This window comes from Doryrhamphus excisus, chromosome 1 (genome assembly GCF_030265055.1).
Source record: "Doryrhamphus excisus isolate RoL2022-K1 chromosome 1, RoL_Dexc_1.0, whole genome shotgun sequence".
NCBI classification, from domain to species: domain Eukaryota; kingdom Metazoa; phylum Chordata; class Actinopteri; order Syngnathiformes; family Syngnathidae; genus Doryrhamphus; species Doryrhamphus excisus.
In genome coordinates, this window is record NC_080466.1 from 21672058 (window position 1) to 21697287 (window position 25230).

The following is a 25230-nucleotide window of genomic DNA, read 5'->3' on the forward strand; positions in this document are numbered from 1 at the left end:
CTGAAGGATAATCCCCACATGAGCGGGACAGCAAAGGGGAGAGAAGGAAGAAAATGTAATCTGCTGAAGTGGCCACCAAATCTTGGGGAGGGGACAGAAAGATTATCCAACCCCCCCACACACCACCACCACCACCACCCTGATGCCCTCCCTCCCCGCCAAGCCACCTGGTGAAGGGGAGCGAGACCGGCGGGGTCCCTCTGGAGAGCTTTTAAAAGAGATCACATAACAATGGGGAGATGAAGGAAACTGAGGAATAGTTTGGTTGAAGGGGAAGGGGAGGCATTGATATAATAGCTTCCAGATGTATGTAGCAACACCTGCTGTGCTTTATGAACGAAAGCAGGAATTTGATGAAGGCATCTTCATTAAAAGGCCATTAACCTTCTCATATGCAAATCAGATAATAGATTGGCGCATAACAAACTAACCTGTTTGCTCTGTATCGTATCATTTTGCGGAATCAAATGCCCAAACCAAGCACCCCATGGGTTGCTGACTAACTGTCCCTGCATGTTTTGTTGAATGTGAGGCATCACACCCCTTCGTTCCTTCCTCTTCCTCAGCCAATAAGAGTCTTCAGTATGTTAAATGTTCATTTATATTTAAAATTATTATTATTATTTAGGCATGTAAAACTATAATTATTCATTCATTTTCTACCACTTATCCTCATGAGGGGTGCTGGAGCCTATCCCAGCTGTGCGAGAGGCGGGGTACACCCTGGACTGGTCGCCAGTCAATCACAGGGCACATATAGACAAACAACCATTCACACTCACATTCATACCTATGGACAATTTGGAGTGGCCAATTAACCTAGCATGTTTTTGGAATGTGGGAGGAAACCAACGCACACACGGGGAGAACATGCAAACTCCGAGGGCGGGATTGAACTCAGGTCTCCTAGCTGTGAGGTCTGCGCGCTAACCACTCGACCGCCGTGCAGCCAAACTATAATTATTCTCCATAAAATATATTTTGATTCATATTTATGGGTGTCTGGAACAAATTACTTTGATTTTAATTAGTTCCGATGGGATAAATTGTGTTGGTTTTCGTCTCAGTATTTCAAACAGATGAATAAATGAGCATGCCTTCAAGCATTTTGAGCATAACCCATAGGGGGCGCCACAAAGGCCATTTACAGTCATCTGAAAAAATGGGTAGCTTTGTGGTATAAGATGGCAACACAAAACAGACGTCAAACCAACAGAGCATAAAAAAGCAGCAAAAAAAAAAGCATTGCGTGACCTCAAGAAAAATATGTGCTGCCTGAAATAATGCAAAAAGACTTTTCCAGCGATAAAAACTAAAATGACTGCCATCTGCCATGTTGCTTATCGTGTTCATCTTTCCAAGCATGCTTTTGAAGTCACGCCACCATGCTTTCATTTCGGTGGCTCCAGGAGATAAGTACAGAAAAGAGGCAGCAAAGGAGCAACCGGAGTGCTGCGTAACATCAGAGCAAGGAGAAAGGATTAGCATGGGCATTAGGTCTCACCTGCAGAGAGCCTCAATGGCATCCCGATCGAGGAAGTCGTGGTCCCTGGTGACCGAGGAGATGTCAATGGGAAACTGGGCATCTGAGGAAAAGACAGAGACGGATCAAAACGTCAGAACACCCACCTCAGAGGTCTTCCGTCCCACCTTCTCTCGCTCCCATACAGCCTGTCTGAAAAGCTCAAAGAGGAAGTGGCATCTTAGCCGACCAAACAAACCCAGCTGCAGCTTTCAGAAGCATGGGTGGGGGTGGGGGGTGGGGTGGGCTCTGTGGAGCACTGAGGGATTGATTGAAGAATGACAATAGGTACTCGGAGCTCCTACTTCCTCCTCATTCTTTTCTGCTCCGGAGTCAACCTCATTAACACCGCACAAGTAACTGCTCACAGCTCCTCCACACCAAGACGAGACGAGGTGGGTTCACATTCAACTGCACGCTGGAATGTCTTGGCCCAACCCCAAATGGGAATCTTGCATCCAAAGCCTTCGGGGTGATGATGATAAGAAAATACTATTGAGGGAATACCAGCACTTTCAGCTTTCTGTTGCACTGACAGGCCTATCAGTCTGCTTATCTTTAGTGGGGCAATAGTCTTGACAGCACGGACAATGGAGATTGGGGAAGGGAAAACGTGTCATGCGTCGGCACAATTTCTTAAATGTGTATAGGTGGATGAAGCTGTGAAGTCTGTTTTCCAGTTTCCCTCCACGTCGCTCAGCACGAAACAGTCTCATCACCTTTTCACCAGCACAATGAGCTTCCCTCTCCAATAGGAAACCTTTCACGGTTAAATGGGATCCAGCATAAGAGCTGATGACATATTGACCTCAGTCCTGGCGGTTATGTAAGGTAAAGTCTATGAATGACTGATGGATGTGGCTATTTACGCTAGAAGACTTTTAGCTTAATATATAGTCCCAGTTGTGTTAATATTTGGAATATAGACAGCACTTTCATGTAAGGATTGTGTAGCACCAGTCCCGCGACCCCCCCTCCCCCTTCTTTACGCCTGAGGAATGTTTTTCCTGTGGGAGTTGTGCACCAAAATGCACACAACTGTGCTTGCTTTTAAATAGGTATAATTACATCAGCGGGAAAAACTAGCAAAAGGCTGCCCACTCACAGGTTGGTGCAGTGCTGACAAACCAATGGTGTACTCATCTGATTAAAATTAGGTCAAATTGACAGCCAGGATTAGCAGATTGGAATTTCTTAAGCTTGAAGTTGTTTAAATGCGAACAAAAGGCTGCAATGTCTCATTTAAGGATACTGACCTTCATAAAGCTGGGCGTACTGTGGGAAGCCTGCCGCCCGGAGCCAGGTACAGGCTTCTTTGGCTTCAATCTCTGCAGATGAAAAGAACACGGAGGCTTGTCAGACAATGACACAATAAACATAAATTGTGATATACTTTATGTGTGTATTGTATGGACATAAAAATAGTCGATAATGACCCAAAAAAACAGACCCAAAGACCTCTGTTTCACATTTTTTTTAGTCCAGTTCAATGGACCCAGGCTCAATTCCTCCCATGGAGGTCGGTAAATGCCGTAATTGACGATTCAATTCAATTAACCACTGAGCTTCCCACAATCCGTCCCAAATGTCTGGGTCTCTAATTACCACCGTTTAAAAAAAAAATCAACATTAACAGTTAACCTTTTTTATTAACTGTACAAGATGCAGTTATTCATCATCCAGCTGTTTTATCTACCTCTGCATGCGCTTTAAAATGTCGGTTACGGTACTCAGTTGAACCCACATGACGCTTTACCGCTAGTACCCTATCGACTGCGTTACTTGCTAATAAATGACCATGGAGCCAAAGAAAGCTGCCTTTTTCTTTCTACTTTATCATGCACTATAACATTTTAAGAAATTTGAAATTGACATAACATTTGAGAAATAATAGGCTTTCTGCAGTTTTCATCTGTTTCTAATTAACACCCTGTTTAGATTTCTGGTAGTCTCCGCTAACTCAGTAGGTAGTGGCTAACAGCTATGCAATTCTGTGCAAATGCAAAACTCTAATGTGAACCTGTTGACCTCATTAGCTACTTTGGGAGATTCAACTATCACATGCTTTAAAAAGCTAGAAGCTCAAAGCATCCTGTTAACCACCTCAAGCACCAAGTGTATGCCATTTAAGCTTCTTAACCATTACGTAGAACACTCCAACTGTGCTGAACATGCTTTCTTTCACCGGTACTTCTCTCATAGGTTGTGTTATGCCTCGTCACCAAAGTCATGCGATGCGGTGCATACTGTACGGTATGTTACAATCGCGACATCTCCCAACTACCTGCGAAAGCCCTTTAGACGACATCCGCCAAAAGGCTGCCTGGCACCCGTCTCCTCAATTGACTCAATCCATCACCATCCATCCACGGTTTAGTGTTTTTTAGTGGTAAACAGACAAGGAAATTTCTCCGGGCCGAGGACAGCTTAGTTTTACAATGGCCTTCTAAGTGTTGTGACAGCTCGTACAAATGTAGCACAACCATGAGAAACACTTGTAAAGAAAACGAGCACTACAAAGGCAGGAAGGGAAGAAAAAAAGTTGGATGAAAGTGTGTATGCATGGACTGGAAATTATTTCAAAAATGAGAAATTACAAAGTTTTTGGTAATAATATTTCCATCATTCAAGGCGAGTGATTTGGGTGAATGAATACGCATTTTCAATACTTACTAACAACACGCCTAGACGGCTGATAAAACCCACTAACAACAAGGTGTGACACCGTAGAAAGGGCTTGTGGCTCCTGAAGCAACAACTCTTGACACCGGCGTGTGTCTGGATGTCACATAACATATTATTGTCACGGCAAAGCATGCGTGTTGATACACGCACTTTGGTAAGGTGAAGTACAAAGGATATTTGACCTGAAATGTTTCACTTTTCTACTGTTTGCAAAGACCAACCTCATGTTTAGAGACAAACCACCTACAAGACAGTAAAGCTATTAAAATGCAAATTAGACATGCAAACACATGGGTTAGGTTTCAACTCCCCCCGTCCCCCCAAAAAAGACTATGGGATCCAGTAAGTGGCTTAGGAGGGAAGCTGTCCCTGCTGTCACACCCCATGTGATGTGTCTAATGCTGGTCAAGTTGACTTTTACATTAGAGTTTGGCGCAATTACCCTACCTGAAACAGAATTATTCAGAGTCAAACCAGGAAGTGGAAAGTGACACAAAGATGCCAACAATAAAACTGATTATTTGCACTTTGTTTGTTTCAATGCCTCAATAGGCTTGTTTCGTTTACACTGTCCACCCCAATTCCTCAGCCCTGGCCAGGGAACTACCTCACTTCCTCTTCCTGCTTCCCTCAGAGGAAGAGAGCAGAGTGGCGCTGCAGTGGCCGCTGACCACCCCGTCTGCAAAAAAGCCCTGCCTTCGTTTGTTCCTGGCTAGATAATAGGTGGGGAGACAGCCAAGACAAACAATGGCTCCTGGAGGATTTGTGTGTACACTCCAAACATCCTCACTCACAACGGTTGAGGTAGCTGTAAAGCCACAAATGTTTAACGGCGACCATTTTCAACCGTTAAAAATAGAAAGGTTTCCGGACCTTGGCGATAAGGCGTGGTGTTCGTTATTAATTCGGTTGAAAAGGTTTGACAGAAACTGAAATAGGAAATAATGTAAATCCAATTAATCCATTATAGACACCCAAAATTATTTTATTTATCATTGGCCCTGTGATGGGTTATTAGTAGCCATACTCGTGTAACATGTAGGGTTCTACGTATGTTTAGGCAGTCACTTTTGTTGAATGATACAGTACCGGGCAACCGGACTAGTTTGTTACGTGCAATACAGTCAAACAGAATCATACCAAAACTGGGGAATTCATAAACTGAGGTTTGATTGTATGTGAAAAAGCTAGCTCGCAAAACTACACCATGTAAAGGCACTTGGGCTCAAAGCCCACACAATGAGGTGAAATATGAAGTATGATAAAACTGCCACGGTTTCTTGTTGCTGAGGATGAATGAAAACAAGTGCACATGGCTACGGAGAGTATAGGACTTCCTAGTTAGCCATGTGACCCCGGTGACTTTAACATCAGAAGTAAATGAGTGACCCCAGGAAACAACAGCAAGGTATTTCCTGCAAACGGCCACTTTATGTTATAATAGAAACTGCATTTTTGACTGTTTTCTGGATCAATTAGAATCACCATTTGGATAAACTCATATACTGTATCAAGTCATGACCACGTGGTCACATGTGATGTCTAAACCAATGACGTCCACTCAGAGAATATAACACATTTGTTCACTCTCTCGTTGTAGAAGCTGCAAATCTATTAATCCCTCGGAGGCTTTTGGAGCAGCTGGATGTAAGAGTCATACTCCAGACAACAGTTCATCCCTTCTATTCAAAATATTAGCCGTACGTTTGTGTATGCTGACTGAACTAGGGGAAAAGAATGATGAGAGCACCTATCAGAGCATGACTAATGACAGCCATGCTGGTGCTAATAGGGATTACATTACAATCTCCAGTGACTTTTCCCACTGAATTTATTTAGAATAACCAGTGAGCCAAAAATCACAGCTGCTCAGCGAGAACTTCACCAGCCCATTCTAAAATTAACCACTGCAGGGTTTTTTTTCGCAGCTCTAAACACCAGCTTCTCCTTGTGCTCATTTCGACTCTTCACCCCCATCTCTTCTCTCTTTCTTCCTGTGGCAGGAAATTCGAACAATCACCGGCCAAAGTTTTTCCCTCCATCGTCGGAGGCAACAGGGATCTGGCCGCCTGGCTCGGTCCCGTTCTGAATGCTCAGATCCAGTGGGTCTTTTGTTCAAATAAAAGGATGCTGCCTCTCCCACCTCAAAAGGCTCTGCTCCAGACACGGTGAACTGAGAGGTCAAGGGTCTGAATATAGTTATCATTGCGGCTTTGAAGATGGCAGATAGAAAAGAGAACTTGACTGACAACTGTTGGGAGGCTTATCTACAACCCGACAACGGCCAACCCCTGAAACAGTCGGTTGGGAGGTTCTTATCAACTTCAGACTCTTTCTCAATGAGCTGCCAAGTGTCTCTAGACATGAGAGGTGATAAATAAGACGACATGGAGTCATGATGCAGCTTGTGTACTTCCATCATCTCAACATACAGTCATCGTCTTGGCCTTCACATGTCAAAATGTGTAACTCAATTCTATTTTCCACAAAAAAAATTTCTTTGGAATTTTTCATACCAAGGGTGTCTGAGTAGTATGATTGACTGGCACAGTTCAATGCACTCTAACATCCAAGTTTTGGGTGTTTAGCCAAATCACAATGAAATTTGGTACACATATTCAAGGGACACAAATTTGAGCAAGACTGACTAAAAAAACATGGCCGCCATCAAGCAAAACGTCACGTTAGCATCTTATTATCCATATGTCATTGACCATTTGACTAAAGATTAGATGGCTTTTTGAGCACAACCAATAGGGGGCACCAAAAATGTCTGCACTGTTTGTCACATTTGCTATATAAAATATAAAATACAAATAAAAATAAAAAAATATATAAAGTATAAATATAAATAAATGTGGTTGATTCCATTACCAAGACAGCTAGTGTTCTATGAGAAATTCACAGAGACAGTGACAGCACCATCTGGCTTGCCTCAAGTGCATGAAAAAGAACAACAAAGATACCAACACAGTCCATGGACACATACGAATGCAAAAAGCACAGCTGGCCCCAGATGGATCATCACTAGCAAACCCCAATGGACACTAACCCCCCCCTCTTCTGATGACAGATTTATGTTCACACAGAGGGGCTAAATCCTGGGGATCAGGTGACTGAGCGGATTCAAAATTCTAATAAGCTCTTCCAAAGTCAGGTGCCAGTCTACATATAGTTGATAAATATGCTGTTTGATGCCGGTTCCTCCCGCAAAAGGGGTGGTGGTGGGGGGTGACAACGTGTGTCTTCTCACGGGATGTGAGCGAAGCCGTGTGCCAGCTGGATGTGAAATCCTGCAGATAAGGCCTGGGCTCGCTTCCTGTTTCACAGAGCAGACAAGCTGGAGTGTGTTCCCGTCAGTTTGAGCAACCACAATCTCACTAAAGCAATTGAAACACCGAGTCCAACATGTAGCTGAAGTTTACAAGGCAGTCATCACTCATTGTTGCTCTTATAAACAATCTCATGGCTTTGCAATGATGATGCCATGATGTCTACAAGAAGTGTTTTGCAGTGTGTGCCAGAAGGCTGCTGTTTCACATCATGTCCAAAGGTAGCTGATAAGGATTTTGCCTTTAAAAAAAACACACAAATCAAGTCAGGCAGCACAGGAGAAAAGAGGATTTGATACAGCCTCATCTCCTCTCATTAGCTGAAAGGTTGGCTGTGGGGGCACACTTGAACACAACGTGGTATTAAATGCAGTGCTATGGACTGTAATGAGCTCAGGAGATTTTCGGGAAAACGCAGCAGCGCTGGAAGACAGCTTTATTTCAACTCTGAGTCATGAAGCGTATTGCTCATGTTAACCCGAGTGCGCAAAAATGAACATTTGACGACATACATTTGAAATAAAAAGGTAAACAATCAGTAATACAAATCAATATATGCATAGTTTGACTGAACGTGTCAATTGTTAAACGGTTTGAATGTGAATACTCGAGTAGAAGGGTGACGCAAACCTGTGCGTAAAGTTAACTTTGACCATATCATTACAGTGGAAACGTCATCTAGTTGAAATAAATAAACTAGGCATTCTCTAAAGAATGTATTTCCAAGCGTTTGTGGTTGTAATTTCAAGAAAACTTACGTGTAAGTATCATTTTATTTCAGCTTCTTACTCCAGCGACGACTTTTGAATCCACAGTCAACGCGAAGCCAGCATGATAAAATCCAGAGACTTATAAAATCGGCTGCAAATGTCCTCTTCGCCGAGAAGGACACAGTAAATCCATGGTTAGAATTTGATTTAAACAAGAAAAAGTACAGTCCACAATTTTAACACTTCGCGCTGCGCGGCTTTGCTTGAAGCGTTCTACCCACGGTAAGAATGTGAATGGGAAGAAGAGTGATTCAAGCTTTTGGAATGGTCCGACTGTGCCGTGGCTCCGCCCCACACACCCACCCCGCGGCTCTCCACCTGATGGAAGGGGCTGGAGATAAGACGGTCCGAAGCAGAAAGCAGCGTTTTTTTACTGATAACTGTTCATCACGCACTGCACGCCTTCGCGTCACAGCACATTGGCTTTACTTCTATCCCGACAAATGTGCTTTAACAGCGGGCATAAAACAGAAAGTGCTCCTCCTGCATGGTCTTGAGTGACAAGCAGCTTTCCTGTTTGCATAAGATTAGCGAGGAGATAGACTCGCCTTTGTGAACTGAGACGCACGTACACACCGCGACCCCTGTCACTACATGGAAACACCTTAGGCTACCTTTACACTAGTACACGGGGAGGTACTTTCTTAGCTTTTTACGCCAAGGATCTATTTACATGGACCAGCGAGAAAAACCCCAAAACTGAAGAGTCTGTTGTCAGCACATCTTTAGAAACTTAGCTGACCCAACAAGAGCTTTACATAACTAAAACTCTGAAGGTGTGCAAATGTCTTTATTGTTTGAGACTACCAGTGTAATATTTACAACTAGGGATCTGTCCATGCAACAATCTGGATATATTGTATGCAATTCACTATTTGACGCACTTTAAACAACAATACTTACAATTCATTTTCTACCGCTTACCCTCACGACGGTCGCAGGGGTGCTGGAGCCTATCCCAGCTGTCTTCAGGCAAGAGGCAGGGTACACCCTGGACTGGTCGCCAGCCAATCACAGGGCACATATAGACAAACAACCATTCACACTCACATTCATACCTATGGACAATTTGGAGTGGCCAATTAACCTAGCATGTTTTTGGAATGTGGGAGGAAACCGGAGTACCCGGAGAAAACCCACGCATGCATGGGGAGAACATGCAAACTCCACCCAGAGATGGCCGAGGGTGGAATTGAACTCGGTTCTCCTAGCTGTGTGGCCTGCGCGCTTACCACTCGACCGCCGCGCAGCCACTACTATATTTATTTTCAAATCTGCCAGCAAGCAAATTTGTGTTTTAATTCCTGTCATTACAAAAATAATTAACTGTAATATAAGCAACATTTCCACACAATGTCTGCAATGATACTAACTGATCAGTGAACACAATGTTGTTCACCTTCTTCACTGGGAGGGGTAAAGTTATGGGGAAAAAGGGCTGCTGCCGACTCATCAGTTGTTAAATCTGGTCAAAAAGGGGAGGGACAACTGATTTAATAACGCATGCTAAACATTCACCTGCGTTGGTTAAAAGGAGTGACATGTAGGCTAACACAACATGTTAGCTTACTTCATTGTGGACATTAAAGAAGTTACACAACACACTGACTGACTGACTGGCTAAAAAATAATAATAAAACAGGTCACATATTGACACCCTTTTTGTTTGTGTCTCTTCTCTCACTTTTCGCTCCCATTTTTTTGACTTCCAGACTTTATTTAACTATGCTCAGGTAACATTTTTACTCTACTCTGCCGCAACTGGCGCCTCACAGGCAACAGTTCTGCAGCTATCACTGTCTGAATAGCTGACAACACAAACAAGTCGCAAGACAATGATGCCGTGCCAACAGTCAAGCATGGTCATGGTCTGAGGCTGCATGAGTGCTACGGGCTGCGGTTCATTGGGGGAAACATGAAGGAAACTGGGTAACATGATAAAGAGCACAAACGCACCACAATGGTGACAAGCGCCTTGCTGAGGTGAAGGTGATGGATTGACTCCTCACCTGAACCCAATGGAGTTCCTGTGGGCCACTAAGTTGTGCAGTACTCAAATCTGTCTACACAGAACACTCAGCAGTGAATATCTTCTTTTTAGAGATTTTAGACCTGTTTCTTAGTTTTGTGACTACAGCTGTCATGTAAAACAACAGACAAAAAGACACAGACAACCACACGCAAGGTTCAAGGCCCTCTATGGACCAAAAATAAGGCAACAAGAGGAAGTTCTCTTATCCCAACGTACTGGAGGTATTATGACTGAGTATTATTAATACCAGTCATGATGTGCTATATATATCACTATATTGTCAGTTACTATGGTACCCATTATGACATTGTATGGTCATATCACCTCGTACTTCGGTACCTGACAAAAATAAAATAAAATAAATAAATGACAATTTTGAAAAACAAAATCTAATAAAAAAACGTTACCTATATTAGGAAAGCAGGAAGTGAACAAATGTAACAGTTACTGATTGTAAAAGTACCAGATGGAGGGGTAGGATTTAATAAGCTTTGCTTCTTCCTACTCCTTTTGGACATGTAGAACTGGGAACTGATTATGGGATGCACTCAATTGTAATCTGATGCATGTTCAAATGAAATAAAACCATTACCATTACCATTACTAATGACTAGATTCATGATAAAACTGTACACTATTTGCTTAAAATATATGCAGGATTACAAATAGTAACAAACAAACATGGGTGAAAATACAACCTCCGTAGTTGGCAAAGGCAACTATAGTGACACTCAGACATCTTGTTGGCGCTTCATCTTTATTGGCTCATGCCAGAGTATAAATGTGTATAGCTCTGTCTTATTTGTGTGTGTACTTGTACACAGAATATTAAACTAAATACCTTCAAGATTCCATCACAACACAGGTGGTGGTTGCAAAAGGCTACATCATTGCACATTATTTATGACTCATGCATCATTTGGATGGGAAACACGTTGGCTCCTCATATGTTTCGCATTTTAACAGATGAGTCGATGCACATGTTTGTGAAGGGGGGGTGGGGTACACGGTATTCTTTTTATCTGGCCTAATTCATACGCAATGCCATTGATCTGTTTGTATATTCATTTTTGTCATGCATGCAATGAAACCTACAATAAACAGAGCTTAAGGGTGAAATATATATATATATATATATATATATATATATATATATAAACACGAGCATTAGAGGTAAACATAGGAAATCTGTGCGACACGAAGGAAAGCAGCAATATAGTTGTGTCTGGGAGAGAAAGCTCAGGACCAGGAGAATAAGCAAAGAGAGGAAGGAGAGATGAAGAGAGATTACCAAACAAGGCCAAATCCCACACTTACAAAACACGACCACCCAGAGGCTGCACCCAAAACTCAACTCAGATCTATACCCTCAACTGTGATGGGTCAACATAGCCTGCTTAAAAACCGAAGGGGAGGGGAGTATGATGAAGCAGTGAGAAACTTACAATAGCAGCTTTTGCTAAATGGAGGCAAATGTATGACTCTATTATAATATAGCGCATATGAAATGCATACTAATATTATCCATAAACAAGAAATGCGAACATACTGTATTTTAATCCTCTCTGCAATGTAATCCACCATAGAGTATGACTTGCTAAATTGAACAGTGTCATCTCATTCAGAGTTTATATGTCGCTAAAGCAGGGGTCTCAAACACGCGGCCCGCGGGCCAAATGTGGCCTGCAGGACTCTAGTTTGAGGCCCCCGCCTTGATATGAAAGTTTAATGTTAGTGCGGCCCGCGCAAGTTTGATATGGATGCTGTATGGTATCATGTACCCAGAAAAAATTATTACGTTTGATTAATGTTCATGTTAAAGGTTCAGTAACTGTTAATAGTTAACCTCCCTATCCGTGTGGAAGTGGTAAGTTTTTGGCTATTTAAGTTTAAAGGAAATAACTTGAATGCTACCGTTTAGGTCGCAAGCTGTCTAGTTTGCGAGTTAGCATGTGTCTCAAGACCCTGCAGTTGCGCAATATGTTGTAAATAAAAAGAGTATAAATGTGACGATAGTCGTGTTTTGTCATGTCTACAGGGCTCTAATAATGCTTTGTTCATTTTAATCTGAAAAAAATAATTTGTCTACCCACCAACTATATGTGGTTTCTTAAGTTTTTACTATTTGCCGTTTTATTATTATTATTATTATTATATTGATTTATTACTGATTGATTGATTTTCTTTATTTGTCAGTTTGACATGCATGTCCTCTGTACTCATTGCTGTTGGCTGCAGCATCAGTTGTAGGTTGTAAACTTTACTGTGTCACCTCTGACCTGCTGATACACAGAGGGACAATCTGGAGAGAAGGAATATCAGGAAAGTGAGCGTGTAAAATGACTTTTCAACTATCTACTTCACAGTAGTGATGATAGGAAGGAATGCAGTGGAAGATAGTCGGATTGCATGGAAGGTAAAAAAGTAGAAAAAGAAAGATGCAGAATGTCTCCCCCCCCCCCCACATTACTTGAACACCTCCTTCTGGCTTGCCTTTAGGGGTGTACGCTCCTCTTCTAACCCCAAACAATAAGGCCAGGTGAGGGTCAGCGGATGGATGTGTCAGTCCAACACACACAAACACATGCACGCACGCACACACACTCCCAAGGCCGTGTCAACAAAGGCTCACTAAAGAGATAAGAGAGTTATGGCTTAGCAGAGGCTGAGCCCCACTGGAAGAGATAAATGTAAGTAACTATACCATCAGTCATGTTATTGTGCAGTGTTAAAATTTCCCTAACTGTCAAGATAATACTGTTAGGTAAGAGTGTGTAATGCACTCCTACTTTTACTGATACTGTGACAGGTAATGACTTGAACTGATGTGTGTCTGTGAGCTTCAAAACAGGAATCTCCAAAAATAACCCATCTGTACTAGATTAGTCCTCTACTACAGATATTGTAGCGAGAGAGAAATAGATATGCGTCTATGCACACAACAATGATGAGGACAGAGACCAGCTTGGCTTAACCCCCCCCCACACACACACATAACACAAGTACACAAACAAAGGAAGTGCGATGCAGACAGCGACCCAAATGCCTTGCCGACACCCTCTCCGGGCTTTGATGGACGGACTAGCATCACAATGGAGGCTGACAAACACACACACGCAGACTTATGTACACAAACAATAGATGAATATAATCGGCTGAAGCTACAAGTAAAAACTAAACAATTTTTTGTCAGAACACACTTTTATCAAGTTGGTGGCGGCATCACTAAGGGTGTATTCCCAGTATGCTGCAAGAATGAACAAGAAACATGAGGAAAATGGCCTCTGCGGGAAGTTGTGCAGAATATTTGCTTTGTGTGAGGATAATGGTGATGGAGTCTTGAGAATGTGTTTGTTTGCACGTTCACCAACAAAGCAGATGGCAAATGGCAAAAAGTGTTTTGGGCTTTCTGGACTACGGTGCAACAAGTGCCACTAGGGAAAAGACAGGAAGTAGAACTGGAGCGAGCAGAGATGAGGATGCTGAAGTTCTCATTGGGAGTGACCAGGATGGATAGGATCAGGAACGAGTACATCAGAGGGACGTGTAGGGTTTGGTACATGTGGTACGTTGATGTAGCTTACGTAGCCAAAGCCGGAAGAGGCGGGATATGATGCTATTTGTACATTTGAATGTTGCCGTCTTCTGCAAATTGTCTCTCTAACTGCTTACATACACTTATTTGGGTCTCTGGACGGGGCAACCTCACCAAGAAGTGTGAAATGACACTTTAATGTGAGCTGCCTTTGCCAGAAAATGTGTCTTTTATGCCTGACATCACAGCTAATTGCATAAGATCACCCTGACATCGAGTTTCTCCGCCCATGACTTATGGGAGCCGCCTGTTGAAGCTCTGCCCGGTCTTTTCGAGCGAGCGACTATACAGAAATGGATTCATTTTATTTACAATTGTCAGTCATAATGGAGGCAGTTATATCCCAAGGGAATGAACAGGTCTCGGTCCAACTGTTTGGGTTGATCCGTGTTTGGTGGACTTGATCAATCAGACGTACAAGCAGAACAAAGTGATTATGTTGGCTGAATGATTAATCGGGCTCTGGCTCGAAAAAAAAAACCGATATCCCGCGAGAACTAACCACCGCAGATGTAAATTCTCGAACAAATATTTCCCTCATGTTACAAATCCAAAACCTTGAGCATTACTATCCAAATTTTGTCTGATAAAAGCACAACCATATGTGGCTCTCGCTTATCCTTGGCGCTCTGACAAAGGCAGAGAAGATTATTGGCCCACAGTTAGGTGTAAATGCTTAAGCAAACAATGTGAAAGTTGACCTACACACACAAACCCAGGCACTGAAACACGTGCGAGGACATGAGTCCACATGTAGTTTGCATAAACTCGTCATCTTGTTCATTACATTCATTTTTATTTTACAACGGGACTTGAGAGAATTGAAGAAATGTACAAATGTACTTATTAGAAGTTAATAAGTCCAAAAAACGACTCATATGGGCACATTATTGCTTCAATTGAAGGGTGGGGAGACCATAGTACGGATAGTTCAGTTTAGGCAGGAAAAATCGGTGCCTGAAGGCGATTGTGAATCATTTGGGAGAAGCTAGAACGGGATTTTGGAAAAAGACAGCTGGGTTTTTAATTATTAACAGTTGTATTTGTAGGCCTTGTGAGTCAAAAAAGGTGTGAATGCTGGTTCATTATCAGCATTGGGTTGAATTTTCACCCATGTTTGTTTGTTATTATCAACATAAAAGGAGTTAAGTGTATATGTGACTACATTTGTAAATAATTGCAAGTGGTGCATGTCTCTGGAAACTAACCGAATACTGGCGTAATTGTTCATGATGCCAAGTGTAATGTGACAGTTTGGGGCCATGATGTTCCACCAGGAAATTTCCAAAACCTCTCTTCGGAACAAATTAGGCGCCATTGAATCAGGCTTTCCAAACTGAACACACCCATTCATCAAGCAATAATGAAAAAGACAAGAGTATGAATTTGTCATGCTAAATGAATTGTTAAACCAGGCCACACAACTACATCACACTCTACTATTAATAACACCTGTCTAATACACTTTAGTGGTTCTGTCTTTTAGTACACTAGGAATGTGTTATCCTGGTTTCCTATGAGACTCCAAATGAATCATCACAAACACAACAAATGGATTGGTTGTCTAGTAAAAGTCCTGTGAGGGGTATACTTGAATCGGTGGTGATGTCATGTTGACTTGAATGAGGGTGGAGGTGGTAAAGTGGCAAAGTGGGAAGGAAAAGGCAGCTGGCCCCTGCAGCTGTATGTGTGTATGGATGATGAGGGTAGTCATAGACAAGCGTATGAGTGAAGCGGTGGGCGTATACACGGTGAGTTTGTTGACTCAGGGGTGGGTTTTTGCATGAAAACCCAGACATTGAGTGCCTCTCCTCTCAAAATGTGAGGGAAATTTGTTGATGCCCATTACCTAGGACTCTGGGGGCACATATATATTTTTTTTCCCCTTTATTTGGGCAAATATGTGAATCATTACAGTGCATTTCTTACATCAATCAAAATATAACTTTCCATTATTTACATTTGTATTCAACTATCTGATCCCAAGCCCAAAAGGAGTAGGCTGAAGCAAAAGCTGATAAATGCCTACCCCTTTTTGCAGGATATAATCATGTTCATGCCACTGTCTTGTTTCCCCTGTTATTATTTTCATTGTAATATTATTATTATTATTATTATCATTATTGTTATAATCCTTATCATTATTACCATCATTATAATCATCATTAATATTACCATTTTCATCATTATAGTTAAAAATTTTGTGATTTTTTATTTTTAATTATTTAATTTTACAGACTTCCTTGCTTCTTGTAGGGTGTAGAGATTTCATTTGTTATTTTCTGAAATCCGCAGTCTTTGTGTGTCAATTTATTAGCCCACTTTTTTGTGACATTTACTTATTTTCTGTATTGCATGTGTCTAATCTTATGCATTAAAACACAAGAACTTGAGACTGTGTCTGGACAGGTGACCAACCCAAACATCAGTTTCTTCTTGTTAAACCCTACCTGAGGTTTTTAGACGTGTTTATTAGGTTGTGTGTGTCTAGTCTTGTGCATTAGGAAGCAAGGTTTTAGGTCTGTGCTCAAACCAATTTTTGAATCAATGATGTCTTGATATTAGTGTTGGCACATCATAAACAAGAAAAATGTATGCATTACTGTGCAATCTGCACCACATTCTTTAAGCTAACCAGCCAACAAACAGCAAAAAAAAAACAAAACATAATACTATATCTACAAGATACTAATAGTATTAGTATACTATAGTAATAACTATAATATAATCCAAAAAAAAATGAAAAGTGCAAAAAAGGACCAAAAGTGGGCAGTAAAAATGGCCTTCATGCTACTCTAGATATGAAATATGGGGGAAAAATGGTAGAATTCCTTTCCCTGTCCACATACATTTCCAGCGTCTTTCCTACATACATAGAGCAAATTCCAATGTTCCATATGTTCATTCTTTCTCCATGCAGATCTGCCCGCGAGTAACACAGGAAGTCCATTCTTTAGTCTCGCCTGCCCTGACCTGCGACCTCCCCTGACCCGTTACGAGCCATGTGACAAAGCACGCAGACATCTAGACTGTCATGATAAACACAAACCAGGTACAGCCTGGAGATCACTGTCACTGATCCAGGCTCTTCCATGTAAACTTGCAAAGCAGCAGCATGGAGAGCAATGATTTGTTTTTGGTGTGAGAGATAATAAAATGGGAGTGTAGTGCTGATCAAAAAGGAGAGACACACGTGTCCAAAACAATTAATACAATCGAGAGGACACCTTTAAAGTCGCCTGTAAATTGTTGTGATTGTTGTCATTTTCAAATGAGAAAGGGCTGCTGGAGAAACGGGTGGAGAAAAGTGTCAACCGTGATGTGTGATAGAAGAGTTTCAGCTAAAATGAAAGGAAACAAGAACTGGCGGTAGCAGAGATGAGGATGCTGAGGTTCTCACTGGGAGTGACCAGGATGGATAGGATCAGGAACGAGTACATCAGAGGGGCATTACATGTTAGAAGCCTTGGAGATAAAGTCAGAGAGATCAGACTGAGATGGTTGGGACATATCCAGAGGAGAGATAGTGAATATATCGCTAGAACAGGGGTGGGCAAACTACGGCCCTGGGGCCACATCCGGCCCGCCAAGTGTTTGAATACGGCCCGTCCGTTCTTTCCAAAGTATTTCATTTAAACTCAACATACGAACTGGCATCATGGCTTGAGCCAACCTTTTGATGGTTTTATCAATTTTGTTATTTGATGTGGTCTGTTGTTTACAAAGTGCTCCTGAAAAAAGGGACACAAGCATAATGATGATGATAATAATAATAAATTTTAAAATATTTAAATATAAAATATTTAAATATAAAATATTTAAATATAAATATAAAATAATAAATAATAATAGCAGATTGCATGACACTTTTACAGATACAATAATACCAGGTGGACTGTTATGTGTAAAATATAGTCTGCCCCCCCCCCCGTTTTGTTAAATCAATGCGGCCCGCGAGTCAAAAAGTTTGCCTACCCCTGCGCTAGAAGGATGCTGCCAGATAGGAGCTGTAGAGGAAGACCAAAGACGAGGTTTATGGATGTAGTGAAGGAGGACATGAGGGTAGTTGGTGTGAGAGAGACAGGGTTGGATGAAGGAGATTGATTTGATTATACGACTTGTTATCCAAACAAGATTGGTTAAAAAAAATTGAAATAATACAGAGACTGTAAATGCTTTTCTTCATTCCTCATTTTGCTTAGTGTGCAAGTACTATAAGTCAATCCTTAGGCAAGGAGTGTACAGCCTTGACCTGTGAGCTAGCAAGATAAATGCCTTGCACATGCAGAAACTAAGATAAAAAGTCAAGGCAAATTTTTTGCGAGCTTTCCTGACCATATTGACAAATGTGAGGACATATTTACATGCTTGACATACTTTTCAGGTGGCTTTAAATAAACATTGACCAACAGAGAAGGTTTTTGATATAATTACAGCTTGGTAATTCTAAACTATGTGCAGGAATCTAAGGAATTTGGTATCATAAGCCAAATACAAATAAACAGCCTAAATAAAGCTACCTGTGAGTAAGATGTAGGAGGACTCTCGCCATGAACGGCAAATGAAAATGAACCTTAATAAAGAATAATCCAAGCTTTTCCTGACATAAAAAGTGTGTCGTTTGTCTTAAAAGTTTATTTTTTTATTTGTTTATTCAGACTCTCTCCTATGCATTGACACAGTTGGTTTATTTGCCGAAGTCGCTAATGGCCAGGGCTTGTGGGTGAGGATTTTTAGAGATGAGTAGCTCCTTCTGCTCCTCGTTGGTCCCCTGGGGAAGATAGCTCAATTTCTGTGTATGTACGGAAACTAATACCGTCCAGCTGGAGGCTGACAGCAGTGACCGAGCCTCCATATGCCTAGCAGATTTTACCCTCAATCTCATCGATGACCTTTCTTTTGTTTACACACTCTCCCACATCTACATGAATGAAGAAATGGGAGTGGACAGGAAACATAAAACAGGGAACAGAATACGTAAAACATACGGCTTTGATGCTCAGCATAATGACTCACTTTTGAATCTGTGGCCGTTGCGTTTCTAATAATACTGTGCTATGCGACAAACCTACAGTGTATCCTTAGCTTATGCTGCTCCTGCTGTATAAAATAAAGGCTTGTTTTAGCACTTGTGCCCTTTAGGCTTGAACCATGTCCAACTTGAGGCTGAGTAGGTTCTGTTCTTTCATGCATCTTTTAAATTACTCTGATTTGAAATGCTGTGCTGGCTTATACTGCGAGAATTCTTGCATTTTATTTGATTAAGAACCACAAGATACCACGGAAATGCATGACAACTAAGGAGGTTTGAGACCTCAAACCATGGCAAACAGTGTTAAGAAATACAATACAGTGGTACCTCGGTATTTGTTATTGATTTGTTCCAAAAGGTCAAACAAAAAACAACAATGGCAATGGCAAACGCCGAGAATGGTGGCTTCACGGCATGTTTTGATTCGATATATCTAGGTTGAATATCGACAGTGGCGTCTTAGGCCTATTGGGAAATGTTCTTAAGCCCCCCTAAATAATTTTATATATATATATTTTTTCTCAATTGTTTTTTTTTTTTACAAAAAAAATATCTTATTAGGAAATGTTCTTAAGCCCCCCTAAATAATTTTATATTTTTTTTTCAATTGATTTTTTTTTTTACAAAAAAATATCTTATTAGGAAATGTTCTTAAGCCCCCCTAAATATTTTGATATTTTTGATAGATTTTTTTTTTCAATTATTATTATTTTTTTTTTACAAAAAAATCTCTGACTAATTTCATATAATAGGGCAAAAGCAGGCTAATAAGCAAGCCAATAAGCAGGCTAATACTAGCCTACTACTACTACTACTACTACTACTACTACTTCTAGTAGTAGTAATAACCAGAAGACGAATAATGATGATAGTAATAATAATAGGGTAATTAATAATATAATAATGATTATCATATACATAATTGATCACTGTCCACTGGACAGAATGGTTGTGGAGTTTGAGCAGCGGTATTGCAGTTTAGATTGTGTGTACTTGTGTGAATTTAATGGTGGCCTAAAACAATTGAGTATCTCTACTAAATCTATCCAAAAGTGGGAAAGTTATTGTTCATTATTTGTTTTTAAAAAAAAAAAAATTAATGTCTGCTACATTCATTTGTATCCTGTGCATCTCCAGGGGGCTAAGCCCCCCCAGTCCCGATATTTTTTCCACAAAGTGTGTTTAGACAAAATCAATAGAAAAGGATTTATTTTATACTCTGGATAGGAAGTACCTCCATATTACCGAGTTACTGCTCATTCCTTGCCGACTTCTTCCACTGCAGACGCTAGCCTGTTAGCTTCAACCAAGCCTCCGGGCTTCTGCTCCGCCCCTCCCCCATCCTTTTCCAGGCATGAGAGAGCTACAGCTCCATTCCAGTCTACATCGATATCAACAATATGGTTTATTTTGATTTTGTACGCAGAACAAATATTTTCCCCAAAGGAATAGGACATTCAGTTCATAGAGAATAATTATAGCTTTACGTTTAGAAAACAATGCAATAAAACAATAATTATATATGATGAATAGATTAATCTTATTGTTGACACAGACTTCCAATGTATCCTGACAAGACCAAATCCCATAATATTTCTCACCTTCCTTATCAAACTGATAGCATTAGGAGCTTTATTTGGTTTAATGGATGGCTATTTAGCAGTTGCAAAACTGGGGCACACAAAAATCGAGTATTGACTATGTGATTTTGTAAGTTTACCCCTCTCTTATAAAACAGTCCAGAATGTTTTTTGGAGGTTTATTTATTTATTAGAGAGAGATTTGGTTGATGGAAATCAGTATTTGATACCAGAACAGACTGTGGCTCAATACTTGGTGGAGAAACTCCTCTTGGCAAGCAGAGAAATTTCTTGTGGTTGGTCGGTCTGTGAAACCACCCCGAAGCAGAATGTTCCCACTTGCATCTGACAGTAAAGATGGTGCTGCTGGGGTCATAGTCAATATTTTTCCACCACTTTTCAAGTAAAGTTGAATGCCAGCGAGCCCATTTTTGTTCTCATCTGATCAGGGGCCTTCTTAAAAACGGGGCCCGGGGAGATCTCAATCAATGACAGCAAAGTGTGTTACTTAGGTTACTAATCATGACTGTGTTCTCTACTCCCCTTGAGATAATTATCCATCTCCTTCCTTGGAATTCTGGCATCACTTTTCTCAGAATCGTCTTTAACCTTCATCATGAAATGTGGCATGGATGCTGCAATGTTTTATGTTACATTCTGTCTCTCTCAGTTACAAAACCTACCATATGTAAAAGTTGACTGTTCATGTCTTAATGGGGGTAAACCTGCAGAAATCAGCAGGGGATTAAGTACTTTTCTAATTTCCTCTACTGAATAGGGGCCGTTTATGACAGAAAACAGATGTGTCATACCCAAAGTGTCATTTACTAGACAGCAGCATTTCAACCTAAAAATATACAATACAGTACAAAAATAAATTGCGCTTACAACCATTCTTCACCGAGGTTTGCATTCATTTAGTCATATTACTTCCACAATTCAAATTCTAAAACTATACATACAGTTGACAAAAGTAAGACGCCAGAAAATATGTAAACACTTTTTCTAACATTCCACTCGTCTCAGACCTAAAGAACTATAGAAACCCCCTTGCTGCCATATGTGCAGGGAAAATGGCTTAAAGGCAATGAGGCATGTCAAGTGCAATCATATAGACTATCCTGCTGAAGCATTATTCACCCACAGATTTTGAACTTGATCTGCCAAACTGTCACCCGCATGAAGCAACAGAAAAAAAGTTGGCTTTTCAAGCTCACGTTTCAGTACATGGCTTTTTATTACTTAGGAAGGACCTCTGAAGTTGTTCACATGACAGTTATACTGAAGTCTGTCAACGACAGGAAAAGATCTTGCGTGTTTAGTGCTCATAAAGTTTCAAACGACTGACATACACAAAATAATTTCACTGAAAGTATCAATTTTGCAGAGCTCTTTACCCTGTCAGGATTGGTCCACAGAAGCCACGTTTACATGAAGAGTTTTTCTCTTTCCGAATGGAATCTTTGCGAATGACCATTCCGTAAACAATGTATACATGGAAAGGAATATTTCAATCTCATGTACATGCGCTGCTATAATCAACCAGAATAGTCAATGGGGCATAAAACGTAAACATCAACATCACGTGATACCGACTTCCCCGAGTTTTTCTTTCACTTGTTGGAATAACTCCATATTCCGAGTTTTTCATTCGTCCAGTCTTGAAATTTAGTTTGGATCAAAAACTAACTTTCCGCAGCAGTCCAGTGCCGATTGCTCGCCTCCACTTTTAAAAGTGAAGAACGTCTCGAGCTGCGTGTTACGTCATATCTGAGCATGCACTGAAAGAACGCACCCGGGATAAATTTAAAAAGATCAAATTCAATCTTGCTAATATTTTATAATTAAACTTGAGACATGTTTTATGTAGATATTTATTTTTATTTTTTTTAATAAAACTGGACTTGTGAATGGCGTATAGAAGTGTTTAGATTCTGTTCCACAGGTGGCCGTAATGCACACGAAAGCTGCTTGCCAACCGCCAATAAACTACAGAAGAAAAACACACTGAAGAAGAACGCACCCTGACAACTTTGCATTTGAGCGGGTACAAGATACCTCAATCGGATTGGGGAAAGGAATATTCCACCCCTGTGAATCTGATTATATATTCATCCGGATTGGCACTTTTGTGTATACAAAGGTTAAATTCCTTCCGTTTGAGCAAATAAACCGAATGCAATTGGAATATTTGGGTCCATGTATACGTGGCTAGTGACGAACGCTGACCTCAACCACACATTGACAAAGACAAAGATTATGCCTGCAAGAACTGGACATTGAGGCTAACACTTCATGCTTTCGGGGGAGACAATGGAGTTACAATTCCAATGTCCATTAGATGAAAGGTCAGCAGCAACACTAACTTAAAGGGGGAAGGTCAAAGTGTCTGGTACACAGAGATGTCTCTAGAGTGCTACAGTGGTGTCTATTAGAACATGATGACTAGCTCTCCTATAAGAACAAACCAACTGTCAGGCAGGATTAGCTCATAAACATCCTGGAGTAAATTTGACCAAAAGCCATCGGGGCACATGAGCGCCTCAAAAAGCAACAGACACAGGAAATGAAGGCCCACTGAAGAGTAAACAAGCAACATACCATGAGATCAGGCACCCCGAGAGGCAGTTAAGTCACCAGAGATGAAGCCGCTTTAATGGGGCACTAAAACATGTTGTTGGTACCCATCTGGAAAAGATTCTAACGGAATGTGACTGTTTTCCATCTAATGACCAGTGACGAGCCCTCACGGCATTATCGAGACACACATCCGCAGTCTTGTTGGATGCCGCAAAATCACAGATTTTTGGTTACTTCCTTTACTCCGAAACATGAAATAACCTCTGACAGGTTGTCGTTCAACGTGTATTCAGCTATTAAGATGTCTGTGCTCACATTTCCATCATTTTACTGTATTTATAGTCTGACCTCAGACAGTCATACATCACATGTGGACACTGATGGAAATACGTACATTAGGGAGGTCCTATGTACTGTATACATTTGTTTTATTTTAGGATGAGTTGCTTCTCTCTGTGACTCACTTAGTCAATAAACAGCTAACATCTCTCATAGCAGCATTCTGCTGACAGGACCAAAGGTGTAGGAGAGACAGGCTCAAAAATCTGTGGTGTGAAACGCAAGCCATTCTCAAGCACAAGCGCAGGAGCAAATTCCACAATGTGAGCAAATATTTGTGCACACCACTTTGGGAATCCTAAATTGTGCTGAATTGTCAGTGTCAAGGATCTGCAGTGAATTGCCAGTGGGTATTTAAGCAGGGATTGTTTTTCCAGCTTCTATCTGGATGTCTGTGTGCTTGAGGGAGTGGAGAGTTTGCCCAAATCCTCACAATCACATGGCTTTCTTGCTGGAGTGAGGTCTGAGTAGTGGGTAGGACAATGGGAAGTCAAGAGCGTGCATCAAGTGGGCTTCTTTTGAGCTTGCTCATCTCAGCCACATCTCACTTAAGTGATGATCGTGATTTATTCAATTTCATTACATCCATCCATCGTCCTCTGCTTATTTGGGATGGCGTCTCAGCCTAAGCAGAGAAGCCCAGACTTCCCTCCCTGGCTGCTTCGTCTAGTTCATCTCAGCAGATCATGAGGTCTTCTCAAGCCAGTTGAGAGACATAGGGCTCTAATTTCGTAGACCAGCGCCAACGGGGTGTGGCCAGCACACTTTGCAAATTTCGTAAGCTGCGCAGTCTGGTACAGCGTCGCGCACCTGCGCCTCCATCATTCCCAATGCCGCAAGTGGCAAAGAGGGAAGAGAGAAGGTGAGAAGGTTTAACATAGCAGAGTGTAATCTTAACCAATCAAATGATTAAGCCACCTCGTGGGACACGTCATCTGTTCGTCATCTGACAGTTACATTAAACACAGCATCACGCTAATCCAAGGATCTTACTTATTTTCCACCAGCCTTCCTTTCTACTCAACATCGGCAAATAGGAGATGGTATATTCGCGGTATCTCCTCCTCATCCTCCTTGAGAAAAAATTGACAGTAAAAAAAAAATCATCTTACAGCCAGATTTTAACCTTTGGTGCGTTGTTTTGTCACAAAACTGTCATTGAGCCAAGCTGAAAATATGGACTCCTCCATTGGTGCGCCGCCACGCCCATCTCAGCGTAGTCCAGTCTACCAAATTACCAAATTGGCGGTGCACAGTGGTGCCCTGGACTAATATCTCCAAGCCTTTATGCTACAACCTACTAGGAAGTTCAAACACCACATCTTCACAAGTACAAAGATCCTCTAAGACATAATAAATCAAGACTTTGTCATCAATAAAACATTTTAAAGACAGTTACAAGTTTGATTGAAGGACTATGTTAAAAAGAGAAAGTGAGAAAAGACTGAAGGATAAGGAGGTTTTGTCTGAGAGTGTGTGTGTGGGGGGGGGGGGGGGGGGGTGCTTAGAAGGAAGCCAAGTAAACAACTTTGGCGTGAGCTTGCTCGAGTCACTGAGTTTAGCAAAACATTCCAAGGGCTTCGAAACAAGCGGCCTTGTGAGTGCACAGCAGCAGAAACAAGGGGGCTTTAAATCACTGAACAGGAACAGCGTTGAAGGACTTTTAATTCAATCCTAAATATCTCTAAAGAGTGCTCACTGCGCCCATATTTAAAAGACTAATTAAGTGACGACCAGGACAATCAGTGCAAATAACATGGATA

At 41.2% G+C, this 25230-nt stretch overlaps 1 protein-coding gene across 8 annotated transcripts in view; it reads right to left on the minus strand.

The window, feature by feature from the left end:
- dlc1 (DLC1 Rho GTPase activating protein) overlaps positions 1 to 25230 on the minus strand; it is a 99179-nt gene that overhangs the window by 17830 nt on the left and 56119 nt on the right. For 7 of the 8 annotated variants that reach the window (XM_058091629.1, XM_058091624.1, XM_058091627.1 and 4 more), the window contains 2 exons: positions 2779 to 2850; positions 1505 to 1586 (listed from right to left, as the gene is read on the minus strand). In XM_058091629.1, coding sequence (XP_057947612.1) covers positions 1505 to 1586; positions 2779 to 2850 — 154 coding nt within the window. Of the gene's footprint in view, positions 1 to 1504; positions 1587 to 2778; positions 2851 to 8297; positions 8573 to 25230 lie in introns of those variants that run through there. The other variant, XM_058091632.1, reaches the window with a different exon arrangement.